Genomic DNA, 23,709 nt, shown 5'->3' on the forward strand with positions numbered 1-23,709 from the left:
GGAAGATCACTTGAGCCCAGGAGTTCAAGTCAAGCCTGGGTAACCCAGCAACACCCTGTCTCTTAAAACAAAACAAAACAAAAAAAGAGATTCAAGCACTTTGGGAGGCTGAGGTGGGCAGATCACTTGAGGTTGGGAGTCCGAGTCCAGCCTGGTCAACATGGCAAAACCCCATCTCTACTAAAAATACAAAAAATTAGCCAGGCATTGTGGCATATTCCTATAATCCCAGCTGCTTGGGAGGCTGAGGCACAAGAATCACTTGAATCTGGGAGGTGGAGATTGCAGTGAGCCAAAATTGTGCCATTGCATTCCAGCCTGGGTAACAGAGTGAGGCTCTGTCTCAAAAACAAAAAAAAAAAGAAAAAAAAAACCAAGAGGTAACATACACAAAGCATCTTATTACCATAGTGTTTGACACCTGGAAGGGGGTAGTTACAGTTAAAGCCTCCTTCATTTTTCCCACCCCACTGTTTGTAGCTCTCATCCATTGACCAGATGTGAGAGAAAAATGTATTCAGTTCTCTGTGTCCCCAAAATACTAGATCACCTCAACCTGTTGACCAGGTTGAACCATTTTAAAACAAAAGCAATATTTCTATCTCACAGGAAACACAGGGCAGATAGTCTTCACCAGACACTGCAGGAAAACAGGGATAGAGAGGTGGTATTTGTCCTGCACAGACCTACCCCTCCTTACTGGTTGGTGACGCCTCATCTAGAGAATTTCATGCAGCCAGTCACTTTTCTTCTCAGTTAGATTTGAGGCACTCTTCATGAGAATCATCAAAGCTACTAATTCCTCCAGTTATTGGCACATGATGTGTTGAAAGCTAATGATTCTTGACTTCTTACAGATATGGTCGAGAACAGCAAATGTTTCCTTTCTGCTTATTAAGAGCGCAGAAATTTTGGATAAATGTAAAGCGGCATAAGAAAGTTGTATCTATACAGAAGCAGAGTCAAGAATGATTGTATCATATGGTAAAATAATTAAAACAGTTGATACCTATACATGGGTTTCAATTACCTGAGTGTTTACTTAAAAGCAGGTTTTTCGTCTAGCTGATAGAGCTAACTGTCCCAATTATTAATATTCATTTAGAATTTAGACACAGTCAGGATTAACACCTGCTGAAATATGATATTGTATCTTGGCTCAAGAATAGATTGCTTGTGAAATATAATGACTGGATTTCAGGTAAGCAAATGCAAACAGAAATGTTGGTCTATTCAAACTTCCTTTCCCTGGCTTGAGATTTGTTAATTTAATTGATATAAAGCAATACTCTGTTGTATTAAAAATCATGTTTTTATAAAAAACAAGATAGTTTTATAATAGAAGTAGAGACCATAAAATGTGTTTATGCACAGTGTTTAAACCAATACCCAACATACAGTAAGCAGTCACTAGCCAGAAGCTATTTACAATACTTGCAGAAGTACTAGAAATGATAATAGTTGTATCTATCACTTATGTGCCAGGCACTAAATATATTTATTTATATACATTTATAATTTCAAAACAAGGCCTATCCACAGATCAAGATTATCATTACCATTTTACAAATGAGCAAACAGGTTCAATAAAATATTAAGTCCACTAAGCAGTAGAGCTGAGACGTGGAGTCTAGGACTAATTCCACAGCTCGCCCAGGCCTTGCTCTGCAACACCAGGCTGTGCTGAACAGGATTAACTGGTCAATGAGCAAGGTTGTCTCAGGACCTTACCCACCGGAAACCCACCCTGTTTGGACATCGAAGGAGACCCAGTACCCTGGCCATCTTGGCCTCTCCATCCCCTTTCCTCGCGTCCCTGCCACCTCCCTTCTTTTCCACCCTGGGAAAATCGGGCTGAGAGATGGAGAACGCTGGGGCTGAGGAGAGGGGGCTTGGAGGCTGGAGGTGGGTTCGGACATGGCTCTGGGTAAAAGCACATGTGTGTTTCTTGGTTAAAGTTAGAATGCTCTGGCAGAAGGGGTGCTGTGAGTTGCCAAAAGCCAGGAGGGCATTTTCCTCTTTGCTGAGCGGCTGATGCGAGTAGACAGATCCCTATTCTTTGAAGCTGGTCTGCTTTGTTTACAATTATGCCCTAGTCATTAGCCAACGGGGACTTTGGGAGTAGCTTGTTCTGGGAATACTTCCTGTCAGGTTTTTCCCAGCCTGTCTTTGGAATGCCTCTTCAATCCACTTCATGACTCCAGGGGTGGTCCAATGTGCCCAAAGGGACTCTGCCTTTGTGCTTAAAAGGATTCCCAGCACTCAACTTCAAAAATAGCTTGGGGCTTACTAAAACCTCATTGAAAGAGTCCCTGCTTTTGCTTAAAAACACAAGTCTGGCCTGGTCTCTACAAGTGACTCATAAAGAATTATTTTGCTACTTGCTTTTTAAATTATATGTCACTGTCAGGTACTAATCTGTATGCTTATTTTGGAAACCCTGAGAAATGGCTACTAGAGTTCCTCTGTCTGTGTGAGGAACCTTCAAGCTTCCAAGGAGAAACAGCAACGGGACTTTGGTTTTGACAGTCAGACACCCAGGAGACTGGGCTTAGCACTCCTGAGCTAAGAGGAGACTCAAGGCTGCCCTGCTTTCCTGAAAGAGCAGAGGAGGAGGAAAGAAAGAAGACACACTGGTTATCAGGAACCACCCTGAGGGAAAGGCAGCCAAGGACAGGGCCTGTAGGGGGATCCAAACTGATGGACACTTGTGAATAAATATCACACACGATGGAGCCTCAAATGGCACCTGGCCCAGGCCCAGGGAAGCCTTTCTAAATTCCTCAGGGGATGACACTGTAAACTGGAAAAGCCAGACTCACCTACGATGGAGGCCACAGCAGCAGCCACGGTTGATAGTAGCTTGTTACATTAAGGGTTAACACCAGGTATTCAATGAGCTGCCTAGACCCTGTGGGTAAGGAGATGAGGAGATAACACTGAGAGGGTGGGGAGATCCAACGAAATACTATTGTCACTGTTGCCCAAGCCACAGTGATTTCCATGGTCAAGGGCTGGGATCTGGGACATTCCAATTTCTTACTATGCTGTCAGTGAGGACTAGGTCAGCTCCTTTTCCCTTCCTGCCACCTGTGCTTACCCCTACTGAGCTCCCCACGAGGCCTCCATCTTTTCTCAGTCGTGAGTCTGACTCTCCACTGAACTCCATTTTCATCTCCAAGTTCATTCCTTTGCTGGTGATGTGACATCACATGCTCCAACTGTACTTGCCACCAGGGAGATTGGAGCTGCCCCATTCCTGGAGTCCTAGTGCTCTTAAGCCCCAGGCATTCCATGAGAGAAGCCTCCTTCTGCGAAGTCCCATGAGCACCGCATGCTGGGTGGTCAGATGTGCACCAAGAACTGATTGTGTGAAGTGGTGTGGGCGGGGGAGGCACAGACCCTGGGCAGGAATCAAACATAAAGGTTCTATCCACATAACAGGCAGATTGTCCAGATGTCCCATGCAAGGGCCTCGAAGAGATGAGGTTGCAGGCAGACCAAGGAGAAGGCGGAGGAGGGGAGGGGAGGAAGTACTGAAACAGAGCTCTTAGAAAGATGCTCGCTGCTAGGCAACAACCATCACCTCCTCTAGAAGGCATGGACAGAACCAAGTAAAAGTGTAAGAGCTTTGCCATTACCCTTCCAGGCGATTTGCTTTTAGTGTCTTTGTAACACTTGGAGTTCGCATCTTACTCAAAATCTCTCCCGTGTCTGCTTCCCTGGCGAAGTCTGTCTTGCTTTTTGCATCTGTGCCCCCTCTATAACTCCTACATCCCTTAGGAACCTGGTCTTCCTGGGAAAGTGTCTTTCACACATACCCCCACCTCCGCCTGCCATCTCACCCACTGCACACACTCAAAAATTCCCCAGCCCCCCAAACAGTGGGTAAGACGAATCCCTTAGGACAAAAAGGTGCCTCACCTACCTGAAGAGCAACCTGGATTCTGCAGACTGAGGGAGGCAGCTCTGTTTCAGGGCTCTGCAGTCCCTGAAGTAAGATGAGATGCAAAGCTGGGAGGAGAAGGGTCAGGGTCAGCTGCCCCTTCCACACTCCCACGCTGAGCCTCAGCATCTCTGCTGCCTGAGTGGTAGCCCTATCTGAATGCCTAGGGCCTGGGTCCTTGAGGATTAGGCCCAAACCCAATAATCACCAAGGAGCTGCAGAAAGCCGACTTGGTGAGTCTCCTGGTGATATCATTGCAGCCAGAGAGCACACACAGGGTGCAAGCAGTCAGATGAGACAGCCAGGACAGGAGGGGCTTCAGCACTTCCACAACACCACAAAGACCCTCACATGCTCATTTTGGCAGGGCACAGTGGCTCACACATGTAATCCCAACACTTTGGGTGGCTGAGGTGGAGGATCACTTGAGCCCAGGAGTTTGAGACCAGCCTGGGCAACATAGTGAGACCCCATCTTTACAAAATATAAAGTTAAAAACATTCTCTGGGAATGGTGGCATGCTCCTGTAGTTCCAGCTACTTGAGAGGCTAAGGTGGGAGAATCGTTTGAGCCCAGGAGTTTGAGGCTGCAGTGAGCTATGATCGCGCCACTGCACCACTCCAGCATGAGCAACTGAGTGAGATCTTGTCTAATAACAAAGCAAAACAAAAAGCTCATTTTTTAATTGTTTTGTTTTTTGTTTTAAATAGAGATGAGTTGCCCATGCTGGCCTTGAACTCTTGAGTGTGAGTGATCCTCCTGCCTTGGCCTCTCAAAGTGCTAGGATTACAGATGTGAGCCACCACATCCAGCCAGAAAGTTCTTTTTAAAAGGGGAGAAACAACAGTTCCAGAAGGGGCTTTGATAAATTATTTTATTTTTAAAAAATCAGATTAAAGCAAGGAACGTCAAGAGCTGGGTGAAAGCGAGCTGGATGAAGAGCTTGCGTGTCCATCCCCTTGCTGAAATGTGGTAAGCCTGCCCTCATCCCATCAGTTGGACAACTCTCCACTGAGCCTACCCATTCTCCATGATTCTTGCTTTTCCTCAGCTAAGGCCCTGGGTGCAGGCCTAGCACTGTGGGGGGCCTCTGGGATGATGACATGTTCTCATTAATTCCTCAGGAAGCAGTGTTTGCAGTTGGGAGACATGACTTCCATCCCGCTCCTTATAAAGTCATATGTTTTTCTTGAATAAATGCTAAATCAAACTAGTCTTTCTGTTTTTTCCCCTCAATTCATAACCTCATCATTCCACAAATAAAATGATGCCTTCAAAGCCTACAGACTGCTTTGCAGGGTGGTCTAGGAGAGATGCTGCCTGAGCTGGCCTGTGGCTCCAAACTCATCGCTGGAAAATCACAGCTGCCCTCTCCCCAGCCACTCTCTTCTCATGAGGAAAGGTAAGTCCCGCTGCCCTTCGTCTCCCCCAGGCCTGCTTACATTAAAGGGTTGGGAGTCAGCCTCCTGCTGTGAAAGGAATAGGGGTTCTGGAGTATCTCAGATCCGTATCAAATCACAGCTTTGCCGCATAATTGCCCTCTGATCTTGGGAACTTTCTCAACTTCTGTAAGCTTCTGTTTTCTTATCAGTAAAAGGGAGATAACAATACCTATCTCGAGGCACTGTTATGATAAAAGACCTGTCATAAAATAAATGCTTAGAAAATGGGAACTATTATTGTTCAAGTTTTATTGTATTTCCTCAATCGTTATTCTCTCCATTTACATAATTGTTTACCTAATTGAAGTAAAACACCGCTCATTATAGTGTGCAGGTAATAGAGGATTTGGCTTAAATAAATTTTCTGCCTAAATTAAGTCTTTTAGAACCACCGATTTTCACTTTCAGGTCATGCTGTAGAAAATAATTCTAGATCAAGTTAGAATATGTTCCAACCTTAGCAAGCAACCATGTACTTTCATTATTTAGCATCCTTCATTATTCTAAGTAGTTCTTATTATATAAGTGGGTTGAAGGCACACTGTGTGTCAAAAGAACCAAAACCAAAATAAAATCTTATAAAATAGCAGATCTTATAGTTTCCTTCTTTTTCCTAAAGGAAGGAAGGGGAAGATCACAGGTAAAACCAGATGCTTTTGTAAATTGATGAAGATGTTTGCTGCATGTGGCTCCAAGAGACTGAAATTAAAAGGGCAGGCTGGGTGCAGTGGCTCACGCCTGTAATCCCAGCACTTTGGGTGGCCGAGGCAGGTGGATCACAAGGTCAGTAGTTCAAGACCAGCCTGGCCAATATGGTAAAACCCCATCTCTACTAAAAATATTAAAAAAATTAGCCGGGTGTGGTGGCAAGCGCCTGTAATCCCAGTTACTTGGGAGGCTGAAGCAGAGAATTGCTTGAACCCGGGAGGTGGAGGTTGCAGTGAGCCGAGATTGCGCCATTGCACTCCAGCCTGGGTGACAGAACGAGACTCCGTCTCAAAACAAAACAAAACAAAACAAACAAAACAAAAACAAAAACAAAAACAAAAAAACAAAAAGAAAGAAAAAGAAATTAAAAGGGCAGGGTGAGGTGTCTTATGTCTGTAATCTCAGCACTTTGGATAGCCGAAGCAAGATGATTACTTGAGTCCAAGAGTTTGAGACCAGCCTAGGCAACATAGACCTCATCTCTACAAAACATTTAAACAATTAGCTGGGCATGTTAGTACATGCCTGTTATCCCAGCTACTAGGGAGGCTGAGGCAGGAGAATCACTTGAGCCCAGGAAGTTAAGGTTGCAGTGAGCCATGTTCGTGCCACTGTACCCCAGTAAGAACCTGAAGAAAGAAGAAAGAAAGAGAGAGAGAGAGAGAAAGAAAAAGAAAGAAAGAAAGAAAGAAAGAAAAGAAAGAAAGAAAGAAAGAAAGAAAGAAAGAAAGAAAGAAAAGAAAGAAAGAAAGAGAAAGAAAGAAAGAAAGAAAGAAAGAAAGAAAGAAAGAAAGAAAGAAAGAAAGAAAGAAAGAAAGAAAGAAAGAAAGAAAGAGAAAGAAGAAGAAGGAAGGAGGGAGGGAGGGAGGGAAGGAAGGAAGGAGGGAGGGAGGAAGGAAGGAAGGAAGGAAGGAAGGAAGGAAGGAAGGAAGGAAGGAAGGAAGGGTGGGTCATGAAATGCAGATGCTCTTTAGAGACAGTGGAGACAAGCATTTTCTAGATGTTTTGCCTGAATGGAGACAAGCAAAAGCTTCCCAGAAGGGAAAGAGGTCTTTAGTGCTGTCTCTAAACTCACTAGATGAACTGAAGAGACTGTTTTTTGATTTATGGGGAAAAGTTACTATTGTAAACCCATTCCTTTCTCATCTCTCCCAATGCAGAGAGAGATTACAAAAACAAAACAAACAAAAAAACAAAAAATCCTCTCTTATTTGGGTATAAAGTAGATACTAAGCATTAAGTACTAAAAAAGAAAGTGCTAGAATGGGTTAATAGCATATTTATTGCTCACCTATACTATACAAAGTGCTCTCACATCTCATTATTTATTTTAATCCTCACACTAGCTCTATGAGACAGGATTTATTATTCCTATTTTACAGGTAAGAAAACTAAGATTCAAAAATGTTAGGTGACTTGTGCAAAGTTACACAGCTTATGAGAGTCCGCGCTAAGATTCACATCCAGGTCCTTCAAATTCAAAGTCGTAGTCTTTCCAAAGAAAGGCAAATGAGTACAGAAATAACTAATTAGTAAACTATTACAATTGAAATGGGGCAAGTGAAGAATATCTTTACTCTAAAGACAAAGAAACTAAAGTCCAGAGATGCAAAATCATGTGCTTAGGGTCACACAACTTGTTAACGGCAAAGCCAAGTTTAGAATCTAGGACTCTTTTTACTACTCTTTGTTGACCCTTGAGGAATCTCCGGGGACAGTGTAAAAGCATGCTCCTCTTGTTCAGCATGAATGAAAAGACTGGGTTTCTTCTCCTGTTTTCTTGACTTGGATCTTGTGATAGAGTCTGTGACTGGTGCTGGACATGAGTCTCTAAGGGAGCTAACTTCTGTAAAACCAGCAAGCACCACTGATGGTGTCTTTGGCTTTATTGTTCCAGTTTCTGCTAAGAACCTTCGATCTTTCTTATATCTTTACCATGTCAATATGACTCTGATAGGAAGGCACTGAAAGCAACTACTATTTCTGTTTTGAAATTTAGTTTTGTTCTATTTAAATTGTTCAGATGTAATGAAGGACCAACTGAAAATCATTACAACCGTAACATATTAGAAAGGAACATGTAAACCTTAGTAAGAATTATAAGAATACCTAAAACAGCCGGGCGTGGTAGCTCATGCCTGTAATCCCAGCACTTTGGGAGGCCGAGGTGAGCAGATCACGAGGTCAGGAGATCGAGACCATCCTGGCTAACATGGCGAAACCCCGTCTATACTAAAAATACAAAAAATAAATAAATAAATAACCAGGCGTGGTGGCGGGCACCTGGAGTCCCAGCTACTCGGGAGGCTGAGGCAGGAGAATGGCGTGAACCCGGGAGGCAGAGCTTGCAGTGAGCGGAGATCGCGCCACTGCACTCCATCCTTGGCAACTGAGCAAGACTCCGTCTCGAAAAAAAATAAAATAAGAAAGAATACCTAAAGTAGTCTACATTAATGTCTTTAAGAGCATTCCCATCTCTGAGAGAGGTCTGCATCGTATTTTAGTGCTAGCACACAGCCACAGTTTGCATAGCTTTTAAGCAGAAAGGCAGTGGAGTTAAATGCCCAGATAACAATTCTCATCCTGCCGTTTGTTTGGCAAGTTTCTTCAGTTCCCTAATCCTCAATTTCTTATCTATTAAGTAGAGGCTAATAAGAACTATAATAGAGGCTGCTAGTTTCCTTTCCAATAACCATTCTCCCCTCCTTCTTTGCTAACTGAACCCTAATTTTATTTGGGATGGCAATTTGTCCAGTACATTTCTAGCCCTCCTTTGCAAACTCTGGATAGCAAATGAGGTGTTAAGTGGAAGTCTCCATATTGGGATTCCAAAATTTTTCTAGGCTGAATGTGGTGGCTCAAACCTGTAAAAAAAAAACCTCCCAGCACTATGGGAGGCCAAGTTGAGAGAATCACTTAAGTCCACGAGTTCAAGACAAGTCTGGGCAACATAGGGAGACCTTGTCTCTAAAAATAATTTAAAAATTAGTTGAGTGTGGTGGTGAGTGCCTGTGATCCCAGCTACTCAGGAGGCTGAGGAAGGGGGATCACCTGAGCCCAGGAGGTTGAGGCTGCCGTGAGCTGCTGTTTCCCTAATTTTCTTTCTTCCTGTCTAGAACTCGAATATGGTAGCTGAAACTCCAGCAGCCTTCTTGAATCATGAGGCGAGAAGTCCTGTACCAAGGGTGGTAGAAGAGAAAAGAAAGAAGGAACCCAGATCTGTGACAAACTGAAGTCACCGTACCTGCCCTGGGCCACCCACATCTAGATTTCTTTTACGTAAAAAAGAAGTAAATCTTTATCTTAATACACTTATTTTGATTTATCTGTAACAACAAGGTTTTTTGGGGTTTTTGTTTGTTTGTTTGTTTGTTTTTGAGACAGAGTCTCACTCTCATTGCCCAGGCTAGAGTGCAATGGCGTGATCTCGGCTCACTGCAGTCTCTGCCTCCTGGGTTCAAGCAATTCTCCTGCCTCAGCTGCCCGAGTAGCTGGGATTACGGGCACACGCCACCACGCCCAGCTAATGTTTTGTATTTTTAGTAGAGAAGGGGTTTCACCGTGTTGGTCAGGCTGGGCTTGAACTCCTCACTTCAGGTGATCTGCCTGCCTTGGCCTCCCAAAGTGCTGGGATTACAGGCATGAGCCACTGCTCCTGGCCCTCCCTGTGGTCCTATTTTACACAGTCATTTGGTTCAGCTGAATATCATTTTTTAAAGCCACATTGAAATCAAAGTGTTTTCCCAGGCTCTTAGAGTGCCCGGGTCAAGAATGCTGACAATCTGCTGTCAGAGAGAGAGGCTGTCCGCGTTACCCCCTATCAGCCCTCCCAGTCATCACTTGCATAAGAACCAGCAGGCAATCCGCTGCCTTGTGACAAGCACTGTGACTCCGGGAGGGAGCCAAGTGCTATGAATGAAACCCCGTAAAAGGTCACTTTATATAAGAGGAAATGTTGGCGTCACCCAGAGCACATACACAATTTTGAATTAAAAGCCGGTTTGCTGGATGCAGAAGTACATCTACTTATTAGAGATCCCACTCTTTTTTCTCCCCATCCTTTCATTAAAAGTTATTACAAGTTCTGAAATCTTTTCCAAGTTAAATCCTTAAGTAAAAGAAGCACACAAGAAAACATTGTGTGGTTTGAAGTTCTTAATATCTTAGGTAGGTCAAAAACTGTTATTTATGGTTTAATTTGGAGCTATGTGAATTGCATTCACCTAGTTCCCCAGGAGGGCATCAACAAATGTTATCACCCCATGTATTAGGATCTCACCAGTGCCCGTAGATCCACTACCCTCAACAAACCTTTTTCAGAAAATATTTCTCCCAACACCTACACAGGCTACAAAAGCTAGGCAGCTACCTCCTCAAGTAACTGTATAAACATTCAAATCACTTCAACATTTTTCAACTCCACAGATAATTTCAGTACCTGAGGGTGACTAGCAACAGGAAACATTCCATGAATATTTTAGGAGTCATAAGATAAAATCAATTCCAAATGGCTTTTTTAAAAGAATATATTCTAATAATCACATTTTAAAATAAGTCCATTTCAAAATATACTTCTGGAGGAGAAGGAGGAAGAAGAGGAAAAAAAACAAAAGAAAAAAGAAAAAAGAAAATGTGTGTGTCTGTATATATGTACCCACACACACATACACATACTCTGGTTTCTGCTGTGAATGTGCCTATTTCCTGAAGTTTTGTTAATCCATGTGGATTCTATTTGAAAAGGCTAAAACGTGATTAACTTTGGGTTTTGTTTTTTTTTTCCCCCGAGACAAGGTCTCACTCTGTTTTCTAGGCTGGAGTGTAGTGGTGCAATCAGAGCTCCCTGCATCCTCAAACTCCTGGACTCAGGCGGTCCTCCTGCCTCAGCCTCCCAGGTAGCTGGGACCATAGGTATGTGCCATCACATCGGACTATGTTTTTTATATTTTGTAGAGACGGGTTCTCACTTTGTTGCCCAGGCTGGTCTTGAACTCCTGACCTCAAGTGATCCTCCTGCCTCTGTCTCCCAAAGGGCTGATATTACAGGCATGCGCCATTGAGCCTGGCCATGATTCCGTTTTTAAAACTATAGAATTAAACAGTTTACTTTCAATCTCATTTATACTAATTTTCAATCTCATTTCAATCTAATGTTTCTGGGGAAAAGATGTGATGAATCTTTTCATCTAAATGCTGAAAAGACTATAAATGATGTCCGAATGCTTTGAGGGATTATTTGCAAGAATAACAACACCTTGGATTTATGTAAACTGTCTTTCAGGCTTTACAAAGCAGTGGTACAGTATTGAAAGAGCATTAATTAAGAATCATGGAAACTGGAATTGGGTTCTAATCATGTCTTTAACTGCCTGTGTGACCTTGGGTGGCTAACTGACACCTCCTCACTTCATTTTTTTTCACTGTAAAATGGGGAAGAATGGATGCTACATCATCTAAACTTCCAAAATGCCATGATCAACTCTGATTTCAAACTCAGTATTTCTGCAGGTAGGAGAGAGATGATTGCCTAACATTTTTTAGAACACAAACTCAAACCAGGGTCCACCAGCTGTTAAGACAGCCATGAAGCTCAGGTCTTCCAGCAGCTACCTGGCACTACTTACAGGCATCAGGGATTTCGTTTGAACCTCTGGCAATAATTACAATTATTCCGTAGTGAGCCAGCACATCGTGGCAAGGATTACATGCTTTCTCACGCCTGCAAATGCAACCCATATACAAATGCAATCCACCTGAGGAGTCTCCTTTTCTGTCAGAAACTAAAAAAGTAAGTCACTGAATTGTTCTCCCACTGAGACCAGAGTCATCCCCTCCAGCGGTGGTGTTGAAATGTAGCAACAGGAAATTACAAAGGGACCTGGCACTGTCACAGACCACTACTTTGTCATAGGTGTTCGGGCAGGACAGGCCTCACCCTCAAAGCAGGGCACTCAAAGCTCTAAGGAAGCCACTCTGCCCAGGGCTGCTTCAAACTCTTAGAGATCAGGTTCCGCACCAAAAAACTGACAAGCCCGCCTTCACATGCCATGAAAAGTTACCAGCGAGAAGAGTAAAAACAGTAATTATAATACACACACACAATGTATATATTTGAGGGTTCCTTGGAAGGATCATTAAAGGCAGGTGTTTACCAACTACAGCCAACCAACTGCAGCCAAGCTTTGTAGAAACGAACATTTCTTTAACAACTAAAAACCAAAAAAAAAAAAAAAAAAAAAAATGAGGGAATATGCCTAAAATTGCTACAAGTTTGGCTTCTTTGGCTGTGATTAGTCACAAAGCTGGTCTGCAGTTTTGAGGTCGTGAGTCAGCCCTGACGGGGTAAGCCACACTACTGGTTAGAATTTGCTACGGCAAAGTTCAAAATACTTGCAAAATAAGTCAGCTGTATGAACTATCAGCTTCTGGAGAAAGCCAGTTGAGGATAGTAACATAATTAAAACTTTGAAACTCCCCAAGGGTCATTTCCTGTTTCTTTCTCTCCCATACTTGAATACTCATTTATCAGTTGCTTTGGAAGCACAGGATGTCTGGTCTTAAAAGACGGCAGTATGTGTTTGCTCACTCCATTATAAACGACTTTGGCAGGCCTTAAGAGTATACAACATAACCGCGTTGACTATTTTTTCAAGTTTTCATTTCCGGAGCCTAACTAAATATCAAATGCTTCAGGTGAATGCTCTGGCAAAAAGCAAGCCATTCTCACATCGACTGTATCTCCGAAGCAGCTAATTCTGACTCTGTGTCTAGGAGTAACAAAGTGGACCTCTTTATCCTCAGGTCCTTCAAGATAAAATCAGAATCTGAACAATCCTCAAACCAATTGGATTTGCCCACAGCAACAGTCTATCCCATATCATCTAAATTTCCAGTGTTCTGGCCCCCACTGCTGCCATCTTTGATAAACAGACTTACTTTGTAGGCAAGTAAGGCTAGAGCTCTGGAACACTCGCACCATGACATCTGATTATGGCCTTTCTATGTAGCTGATAAGGGCTTCCCACCAGGTCTTTGAGAGAAAAGCAAGTAAGAATATTTTGCTGAATAGATTCATATGGTCAATGAGTTCATTATTCACGTTTTCCTCCGTCAATAAGTTGACATGATTCCTTCCACTTTACCATAAATATAAATTTGGGTCAAATTCTATAAAAAACTAGAAATTACTTGATACTATTTTTTTAGTTACAGTAACATCCTGTTTCCTTTTCTTTTTAAAATTTTTATTTCTCTTTTTTGGAATGGTTTGCATTTTTTAATACCCCTTTGTCAGAATCTTAAAAAAGAAAATTAGAGATGGGGTTCTTGCTATGCTGCCCACGCTGGTCTTGAACTCCTGGCCTCAAATGATCCTCTTGCCTTGGCCTCCCAAAGTGCTGGGATTACAGTCATGAGCCACCATGCCCAGTCCATCCTATTTCTTAAAACCAGATTATTTGGATTGAAATATACATATGTATATGAACATATAATATCTAATTCCTCTTAAAATGCAATCCAGATAATAATGTTTGCAATTTTCATGATGCTTTACTGTAAGTCAAGTGGCTAAGTGGTGCCTCTGGGACTTGAACTCATGCAGATTTTACTGCCACTTCATAGTATCTTCATAATAGCTTCTCTTAGGCAGGGCTATTATTCCCACTTACAAATGAGCAGACTAAGGCTCATAGAGATTTAATGAGCTGCTAATGTCAGAAGACTAAGTCAGAACTAGAATCCCAGTTCATGCTTTTTATTCAATATAATGTATGCATGATGATGTTTATTGCAGCTGTATTGTTAACAGCATAACAACAGAAAATCACCAGATGGCAACAGGCAAATAAGTGAAATAATACACCAACTAAATGGCATATTATGCTGTCATTAACATTATGACTTTAAACAATAATAATAAGGATGATAGTTACCACTTATTGAATGCTTACTTTGTGACAGGAACAGCCACAGTCCTTTATGTGAACTAACTAATTTTGGTTTCACAACTCCATGAGACAGGTACTATCATTTTCTGCATTACACATGCTGAAAACGGAGGCTAAAATAAATTAAATTACTTGCCCAAAGCAACTCAGCTAATAAGAATGAGACTATCTGATTCCAAAGCAGGGTTTCTCAACCTTGGTATGGTTGACATTTTGGGCGGGGTAATTCTTTGTTGTAGGTGGGGCTCTCCTGTGCATAGTAGGATATTTAGCAGCATCCTTGGCCTCTGCTCACCACTTGTGATAACCAAAAATCACTCCAAACGTTGCTAAATGTCTTCTGAGGGGCAAAATTGCTCTAGGTTGAGAGCCACTACCCTAAAGCCTATGCTTCACCATTATGCTGTTTATTCCCCTCCCAACACCACCAGCCTTCCTATAGAACCTGGTGGTGGGAACATACATATATTCACATACAGAAACAGACATGGTCATAGACAGGATTCCCTGAGATACAGGTTCTGAGACTCTGAGATTTGATGGCAGGAGGTTGGGGGAGAGCGAGTGTTCCCACCCCAAGGAGTGTTTTTGGGAACCTCACCTGTGAGGAAGCAAGGGAAACAGAACTGAGCAGAGTGAGAGTTGGACTACAATGCACACTGGTTGTGATAGGCCTCTGCCAATTCCACAGGCAGCTCTGCAGCTGGGATGATCCTTTACAGTTGGCCTGACCTTCATCCACTCCCCATAGACCCATCACTGGATGTGGGCTACCCCCAAGGAGGGGGTATGTTCTAGGACAAGGTGGGTCCCCAGGGAAAGGACTTGCTGCGAACATGATAGTCACCAACACTTCCACATATGGTGACTGAATGCCCTCTCTGTCCTGAAGTGGCAATCTGGGCAAAGCACCACAGCTACATATATGACTTTTTTGATAGACTAATTTGTAAGTAACTTAAAATACATGAGCATGTGGACCAAGACTGGACAGTAATAAGCATATGAAAATTGTCATTAAAATGGTAGTGTTTGCAGGCATGGTGGCTGATGCCTGTAATCCTGGGACTTTGGGAGGTTGAGGTGGGAGGATGCTTGAGCCCAGGAGTTCCAGGCTGCAGTGAGCTATGATCACACCACTGAACTCCAGTCTGGGCAATAGAGCAAGATCATGTCTCTAAATAATAATAAAAATTGGCCAGGTGTGGTGGTTCACACTTGTAAAACCAGCACTTTGGGAGGCTGAGGCAGGCGGATCACCTGAGATCAGGAGTTCAAGATCAGCCTGGCCAATATGGTGAAACCCCGTCTCTACTAAAAATATAAAAATTAGCCAGGCATAGTGGTGCATGCCTGTAATTCCAACTACGCAGGAGGCTGAGGCAGGAGAACAGCTTGAACCCGGGAGGCGGAGGTTGCAGTAAGTCGAGATTGTGCCACTGCATCTCAGAGTCTGGGCTACAGAGAGAAACTCCATTTCCAAAGAAACAATAATAATAATAATAATAACACAATTTTAAATAGTATCTCTATAATGTATTTTTCCCTTTTTTCAAAGTTGAATACAAGGATGTGGTCAACCATACTGTTCTTACGGTTGAAAAAGAAGTGCTGAGCCCAGGCATGGTGGCTCACACCTGTAATCCCAGCACTTTGGGATGCCAAGGCAGCTGGATCACTTGTGGTCAGGAGTTCAAGACCAGATTGGGCGACATGGTGAAACCCTGTCTCTACTATAAATACAAAAATTAGCCATTGTGGTGGCACACGCCTGTAATCCCAGCTACTCAGGAGGCTGATGTGGGAGAATTGAACCCTAGAGGTGGAGACTGCAGTGAGCCAAGATGGCGCTACTGTATTCCAGCCTGGGCAACAAAGCAAGACTCTGTTTTAAATAAATAAGTAAATAAGTGCTGAGATCTCAGAAAATATAATGCCTAGCTTCAGAATACCATATATTATATATTCATATGGCTATAATGATTCCCCGTTTATCTGCCCTAATACAAGGAGCTTCCTTTCACAGTGATGGCAGGCACTGCTCTAAGTACTTTTATGTATCCTATTAAATCTCCTCAACACCCTAAAATAAGTACCTTTATAAACTTCATTTTACAGAAAAGGAAATTGAGTTTCCAAGAGTTTAAGTAATTCAAGATCTACACAGCTAATAATTGTGAAACTGGGACTTGAACCGGTGTACTATGACTCTCAAATCCTGGCTCTTACCAATCCTGGCCTACCACCTACTATATATATTGATTTTGCACAGTGTCCCTGAAGTCCCCTTAGCATGACAGTAATTTGTCTTCTCACATTTTTTCTTTAAAAATACAAACAAACAAAAAAACTACAGTAGTAAAGCTGCCCGTGCAAGACTATGCTAAGGGATTAAAAAAAAAAATACTTCAAGTTTCCTAATTTAAAGTCTTTTGAGATTTAAAGGCCTTTAGATGCCAGTGGAGATTGTAAGAATAAAGTTATGCTGTTTTTCTTTAAAGAATCAAGTCCTTCTGCTTTCAACACAAAATAGGAAGGTTTATGAATACCTGTTTGAAGGATGACTCAGAGACAAAGCTTTACCCTCCCAAGAGACATAAGAGAACTAGACTACCTCTGGGACTCAAGAGGGAATTGCTGTTGAGCTGATTCACTAGGGACTGTTTCTGGTCCTCTGGGAAACTATGGAAAATTCCACTAAGGTTCATTAGCATTCTGAAAGCTAATTTTTTCACCAACAGACCTGAGTGAATTTTCATATTCCAAATTCCCAGTGAATTTTTTAAAAATTGAATTCCCAACCTCAAAAATCGTCTTTTTTTTCCCCTCAGAATGCCCAAGCAATTCAGAATCTGTTTCACAGGAACACACAGTGCATGTGCCAGTTGAACAAGGCCTTCAAAAGGTCCACAGGTCAGTTGTCTCAATAGATACTTTATTTGAAATGGAATGCATTTTGAAAATATGAAAAATAAATCACATCTCCCCAAAATCATCTAAGAGACATATTTACACAAGTTCTGACCATGCTAAAAAATTCACGAATGTGATGGTGTATAAAGCATTTGGTACATGATGACACTTGCTTTCCAGAAGCTGGCATTTGTATACTATAAAACGTTAAGAAGAAGGCTGACCTTGGAATGTGACACAAAATAGTTTTATGTTTCTTCTCAATATACAGTGACCTGGAAGGACTACCTGTTGTTAAAACCTGCTTCCCCACTGCTCAGCCTGCCATCAGCTGACCAGCTGCAGAGCAGTGGAGAGTAGGTCTCACCAGCTTTTGTGCAGATCCTTCTAACCCAGAGTCCTTCTGCTTCCTTCATTGGACAATCTTGCCCTTTCTAAGAAAACCCTGTTAGATCCTGTACTCCATTTAGCAAATGCCCTGCCAGCAAAGTCACAGATCACTTTTTTACCCAATCTTAGGTAAATCTGGATTATCTGCCCAACCGTGCAAGTCAAAAAGCCACCCTTGAAAACTGTGTCAAGAATTGAGGAAACAGGTTTTAAGAACCTATCCAACATGTAATTCCATAACTAATACATCTTGTGTTGTTTTAGGCAAATAGGTGTATCTCTTGAATCACTGATGGATTCAATACCAAGATCTATAATTTTCACATTTAAAATTTATTCTGTTGAGGACATTTTATTGCTAAAGCAAAAGCCAATTAGTTTGACACACAAAAAAAGAAAACAAATGCTCACAGTCCTATCTTCATAGGATTCTGAGCTATAAAATTGCTCCAGGTTCGAGTCTTAGACCACTCTTCTAAGCCTGCTACTGAATATAATATTAACACAGGAGCCAAGCTAAAACCACATGACTTTTCCCCTAGGGACAGAAAACAAGGGATGTGTTTGAACTCATACACTTGCAGCAAACTTTACTGTCAGATTTAAAATTAGGGCTTTCTCTTAAAGAGCTTCTTTAAGAGAAATACAGAGTGTTTGGTATATGAGAGAAAATAATAGTTAAAACAAGACTTTCAACTTAATCCAGACTTCCTAACAGTGTTTACATGTGAGGGAAACTCCTTTAAGTAACGTGTGTTTTTTATTTTTACCATCATTGGAGACAAAAACACAAAACCATAAACATTTGAAGTGAAATTATAAAGATGGTTTGATTTCTACATGATTAGAGAATCCCAGCTTGCTCAATGAGGAAAATGTTCATTTTAAAAGGGCCCCTTATAGACGTTTACTCTGACGTCAGCACTCCCCATAGAGCATACACAGATCTAAATGGATTTCCACTCAGAAAGTCTGTTTAAGAAATTTTGTCATGATGTTTAGCCTGTCCCAGAATTCGTTGTTCTCAGGGAATGACATGAGAGCAAATAAAAGGAACACTCAGCGAGGCAAGAGACAGCATCTCCCAGATGCTGGGGAGTTACACATTTTGTCCTTCCTTCCTTTGTCCCAACAGACAGTTACTGAGCTCACTGTGTATGAGGCTTGGTGCCAACACAAGTTCAAGGATAAAAAGTTCAGTTTCCAGATGGAACATTACTCCTAATTTTCCAACTTTTTACATTTTATGTTTATTTAAGGAGTGGGTCCTCTATTGGATCTGCCCTTTCGGTCATCTTTTCCTTGGGTTGAAAAATGCATTTTTTACCTTTTTCCATGAAGTTGATTTGTCAGGCTTCAAAATACCTTAGGTGGTTTGTATCATTTTCTTACAGGTAGATAGAGCCACTGAGACATTAAATGATGTACATTTATATTTTGTTTTGGTTAGACTTACTGAGCGTGTTTGATTTTTTGCTCTGGAAAAATTACTAATAATAATTTCAAAGGTGTCAAAACAATAAAAGCCATTCTACTTCTCTCTGATTTCTTAGATTTCACATTAAATGCTAAGAGGGGTTCAGAATAGAAAGTGATAAAGGTCAACATAAATATCACAAAAGACTAAGGAACAAGGGCTATGGAAAGTCAAGAAACCATTATTCTGGGGCAGGGCATGGTGGCTCCCGCCTGTAATCCTAGCACTTTGGGAGGCCAAGGCAGGTGGATCACCTGAGGTCAGGAGTTCGAGACCAGCCTGACCAATATGGTGAAACCCCGTCTCTACTAAAAATACAAAAATTAGCCGGACATAGTGGCATGCGCCTGTAGTCCCAGCTATTCAGAAGGCTGAGACAGGAGAATTGCTTGAACCCAGGAGGCAGAGGCTGCAGTGAGCCGAGATCGTGTCACTGCACTCTAGCCTGCGCGACAGAGTGAGACTCCATCTCAAAAAAAAAAAAAAGAAAAGAAAAGAAACCATGATTCTGGTGGCCCTATTAAGAACCATGGCCACCATGGGGGGAAAAAAACGAAATCCAGCCACCAAGAGGGAGCCTGGGCATATTTTTGTAAGCAATGAAATTACCTAGCCCCATATGTAAGCTAACAACATACAAATGCCTTTTTTAAAACGTACACCAATCTTAATTTGTAAAGTATTTGGTATGGATTTTTTAATTTTTAGTACAAGAATTTAAAAGAAAAATCCTCCATTGGGAAAAAAATTGTGGTTCATTTGGAGTTATTATGATTTGCATGCATTAAAAGTATAGTACTATGAGGCACTCCTCAAAAAGTACAGCCGTACTTCTAAGGAAGCTGAACCAAACTTGATTTAAGAAATCTTTAGATCCGGCTCTCATTTCATATACATATATACACACATATACATATATATTCATATATATGCATATATGTGTACATACATGTTCTCATATATGTATATGTACATGCATATTCATATATGTATATACATATATACATATGAAATTAGTTTTTAAGTGTTGGCAGCATATTTTCACAACTGCAACCTAAATAACCACTGGAAATGGGGGTCCACTTAAGTTTTGTTTGCCATTTGCTTAATAGGGGAAAACTATTTAATTTTCCCTGCAACTTTTTGGATAAGAGTTATGATCTCAAAATGTCATTTAACTATTGCACTAAAAAGTACTTTGACCTTGGAACTCCTTTCTAGATGGAAGGAGAATAAAGACATCTGTAGCATGTAATTCTATTTTTATTTCTTGACTACATAACCTAGCAGTGGTCTGATACTGACCGTTTCAATTTAAATGCTGGAAAAATACTGACCAATATCTTTCTGTGAAAAAGATAATGGAAAACAGAAACCAGTTAGTAAAGCCATGCAGATAGGAAGTGATTTTCAGCCCCAAGAGGACTTTGTATCATCTATGGCTCCATTTAAACTTAAGTAGCATCTGCCCTGGTGGATTTTGAACATCCTTTTGATTTAACACAGAAGAAGGTTTGTTCTACCTTTAAAAGCACATCCTCTTTTTCCCCCCCCCAGACTCCTCAACAAGTGGCTTCTAAGACAAGACTGGGGTTGTTTTCTTACTGAAAATCCTGTGTTTATCCAGTCTTTTCCTTTTCAATTTCTGATTTAGCTAACCTAACAACAAAACAGAATCCTCAAATTTCTCACAGAGCAATGAAAAGCAAAACAGTTGGTTTCTCTGATCAACATCATTTTCAGTATGAAAACAAAAAGTTATGACGCCTAGACCTTTGAAATATTTACAAATTGTACTTTAAACAATGAGATTTTTCAGTGTGCTTCTAAAACAAAGTAAAGGGATCAGAAAATGTGGTTCAAGTGTGCAAACCTCTCGGAGAAAGGTCCTGCAGCCTGGACAGGAGCACAAATATTCTCTTACACAAGTTAAATATACTATTTTCCTCCACAACATTTTTGAAATGAAACAGCAAATGCATTTATACTCATAAATCAGTCAAAAGACCTCTTCTCCTTGTTAAGCCCTTTACACACAGATGATAAGAGGTTTTCCTACAGTAGTTGTGGCCCTACCACATATTCAAGATACAATCATCCTACCATCATCAGTTAGGTTATGTTTTAAATATTTTGAAATCAGGTATCCCTACTACTGATTTCCTTTTAGCAACTATCTTGAGCATTAGATATTCATAATTACACCATTTTGAACTTTTAGCTTTTTTAAACTTCTAGACAAACTATATGTCTAAGCAAAAACAAAAACAAAAATCCTCAAAAAAAGTAGTATCGGAGTTTTAATTTCAACCACTTGGCATAACAATGAAAGTGTCATACCTTCTGAAAGTACTCCAGGAATAATGACTAGATTCTTAATGTTTTCCCCTCCACCGCCCTTTTTTATTTTCCAAGACTAGGACTTACTATGGAATAGGTTTTTGAAAATAAAGTTTCCTTTTTGGAAAATGGCCTACATTCAGAAATGTCTTAGAACAAGCATTTAAAAAAACAAAACTAATAAATAATCATAAATCAAAATACATTAGAATAAAATTACAGTACATCATCGCTCCTAGAAAATTCACCATACTAGACGATCCTTTCAACGGTTCATAAATAAAAGTCTTCTTGACTCGAAATCGTTTCCTGCATCGTGATGAAAAGTATGCAGAAAACTAAGACGAATCACAAGTTTTCAGTAGGGTGATGTCCAAACTACTTGATGTGGTGCGGGGCGGAGAGACTGTTTTGCTTTTGATCCAAGTGAAGACAATAGAAATGTGCTCGTCCCACTTCCTCAAGTCCTCAAAACCTGGAAAGAAATGACACCGAGTGAAGTAGGTGGCTAGGAACCCTCCCAGACCAGTTCTGTTCGGGCCAGTCCGGCTGACAAAGCGGGCTCAGAAAGGCACCGCGGTGTTTCCCTCAAGTGCCCAAACACACAGTCAAGTGGGGCTGGGGGGCGCACCACCGGACAAGCACGGTCGTGATGGGCGCGGGCGCGGTCTGCGAGGCCCCCTGCCTGGCCTGGGTCTCCCCAGCCTTCCCTCTCTGCCCAGGCCCTCCTGGCTCCAGTTTGTTTCTGTTCCTTCCATCGCCCCAGAAACTCGGAATGAGTTCTGATTTCTCCATACAGGAGCCGAACCTGTGAGCGAGCTTCCTACTCCTCCCAACACACTCCCGAGACCCACTCCTCTGGAGCGCGAGTGCCGGGACCTTACCTTGTCTGGCCCGGGAGCTGCCCCCTTCAGGCAGAGTTGGAGGTGCTGCGGAGAAGCCGGTGTCCGTGCGGCTGCGAGTGCGGCTGTGGGTGTGGGTGTGGTATTTGGTGCGGGTGCGGGTGCGGGTGAGGGTGTGGGTGCGAGTGCGGATGAGAGTGTGGATGTGGATGTGGATGTGGATGCGGATACGGGTGGAGCTGCTGGGGCTGAGGCTTGGGTTGGGGCTGAGGCTGGGGTTGTGATTGGGGCTGGGGTTGCGGCTGAGGCTGAGGCTGAGGCTGGGATTGGGGTTGGGGTTGGGGCTGGAGCTGCGGCTGCGGCTGCGGCTGCGGCTGCGAGGGGGGCTGCTGCTGGACCAGGTGCTGCTGCTTCTGCCGTGTGGACTTGACCGCCAGGATGGCCTGACGATTCTTGTACTGCACCATCTGCAGCGTGATCTCGGCGTTCCAGCCCTGGTCTTGCGGGCACCGAAAGTCGATTTCCTTGCCCTCTGCCATCACCACAGTGAAGTACATGTACTTGCCCTTGCGCTCTACACAGTCCACGGTCTTCATGTTGGAGAAGTGCAGTTCCTTGAGCTTGACCGGCGGCTCGAGGCTGGCGACAGCGGGGCCACTGGGTAGGGACGGCTCGGCCGGCCCCTGCCCGGGCTGTTGCTGCTGCTGCTGCTGCTGCTGCTGCTGTTGCTGCTGCTGGTGTTGCAGCTGCTTGGGGGGGATGAGCAGCAGCCCCTCCTCGGTGAGGATGCAGCACTTTTTCTTCCAGAGCTGCAACAACCCGTCGCTGCGCTTCTCCAGCACGCCCTCCTTCAGCGCTTTGCAGCCGCTGCTCTCCAGCATCCTCCCAGCATAAGAGGGGCAGCCGCTTGGCTCGGCCTCTCCGTTTCCAGCCGCGCGGGCCGGGGGCAGCAGCAGCAGCCGCGCGCCGTCCTCGCCCCAGCGGCTCCCACGGCCGCCTGCCCGGAGCGCGCAGAGGAGGCTAACACGCAGAAGGCAGAGCGGCGGCGGCGGCTGTGGGTCCCGGCAGAGGGACAGCCGCGTCCTGATGCGCCACAAGGTCCCGGAGCCGCGAGCTGCCGGGCCTCTGCCGTCCTCTTGCGAGCGCTCACTGAAGGGCACTGGCCGGGCCCCCTCGCGGCGCTTTTGAATGGGCCATCTTCCCCACCCCCGAGTGACACCCAGCGGAAAAGGCGGCTCCTGGCGCCCGCACCACGGGGGAAAGCCCAGCTCCGAAAGGCGCTCGGCAGCCGGCGCACGCCTCATTAACTTGGGGCCTTTCCAAAGCCGGCTGCGTCCACGCCCCCCGCGTCCCTCGCTCCGCCTCTCGCCGCCCACTTGCTTCCGTGCCTGTTCCCCTGGAAGGCGACCCGGACCCGAGCCCCGGAAACTCCTCTCCTCCACCCAGGGCGATCGCCCAAGGAGTCCTGGCTGCCTGACGACTAAAGCCGACGCTCACAGGGCGCTGCGAAGCCATCCCCCGCGTCCCGCCTCTCCCCGGCCCACGGGGCTTTCTGTTAACAGCCTCAGAAAGTGAGGACAGGGGCGCGGAGGCGGGGGCAGCCTCCAGGCTGTGCTGTCTCTCCGTTCTTGGGAATTAGCCCTGGGGATTCGCAGAACCAGCGTCGTAGCCTGCGTGAGCCGGGAGGCCGGGGCCGCGTCCC

General features: G+C 43.5%; 1 protein-coding gene across 1 annotated transcript; it reads right to left on the reverse strand.

Moving 5' to 3' along the window:
• Positions 1–16,959: 16,959 nt before the first annotated feature.
• Positions 16,960–23,415, reverse strand: PHLDA1 (pleckstrin homology like domain family A member 1). Its single transcript, XM_008004060.3, has 2 exons — positions 22,050–23,415; positions 16,960–21,640 (listed from the first exon to the last, which is right to left on the reverse strand). Exon 1 carries the CDS (start codon positions 23,309–23,311, stop codon positions 22,076–22,078), a length of 1,236 nt encoding a protein of 411 aa, XP_008002251.3. The 5' UTR covers positions 23,312–23,415; the 3' UTR covers positions 16,960–21,640; positions 22,050–22,075.
• Positions 23,416–23,709: the final 294 nt, after the last annotated feature.

The sequence above is a fragment of the Chlorocebus sabaeus genome, chromosome 11 (assembly GCF_047675955.1).
Source record: "Chlorocebus sabaeus isolate Y175 chromosome 11, mChlSab1.0.hap1, whole genome shotgun sequence".
NCBI classification, from domain to species: domain Eukaryota; kingdom Metazoa; phylum Chordata; class Mammalia; order Primates; family Cercopithecidae; genus Chlorocebus; species Chlorocebus sabaeus.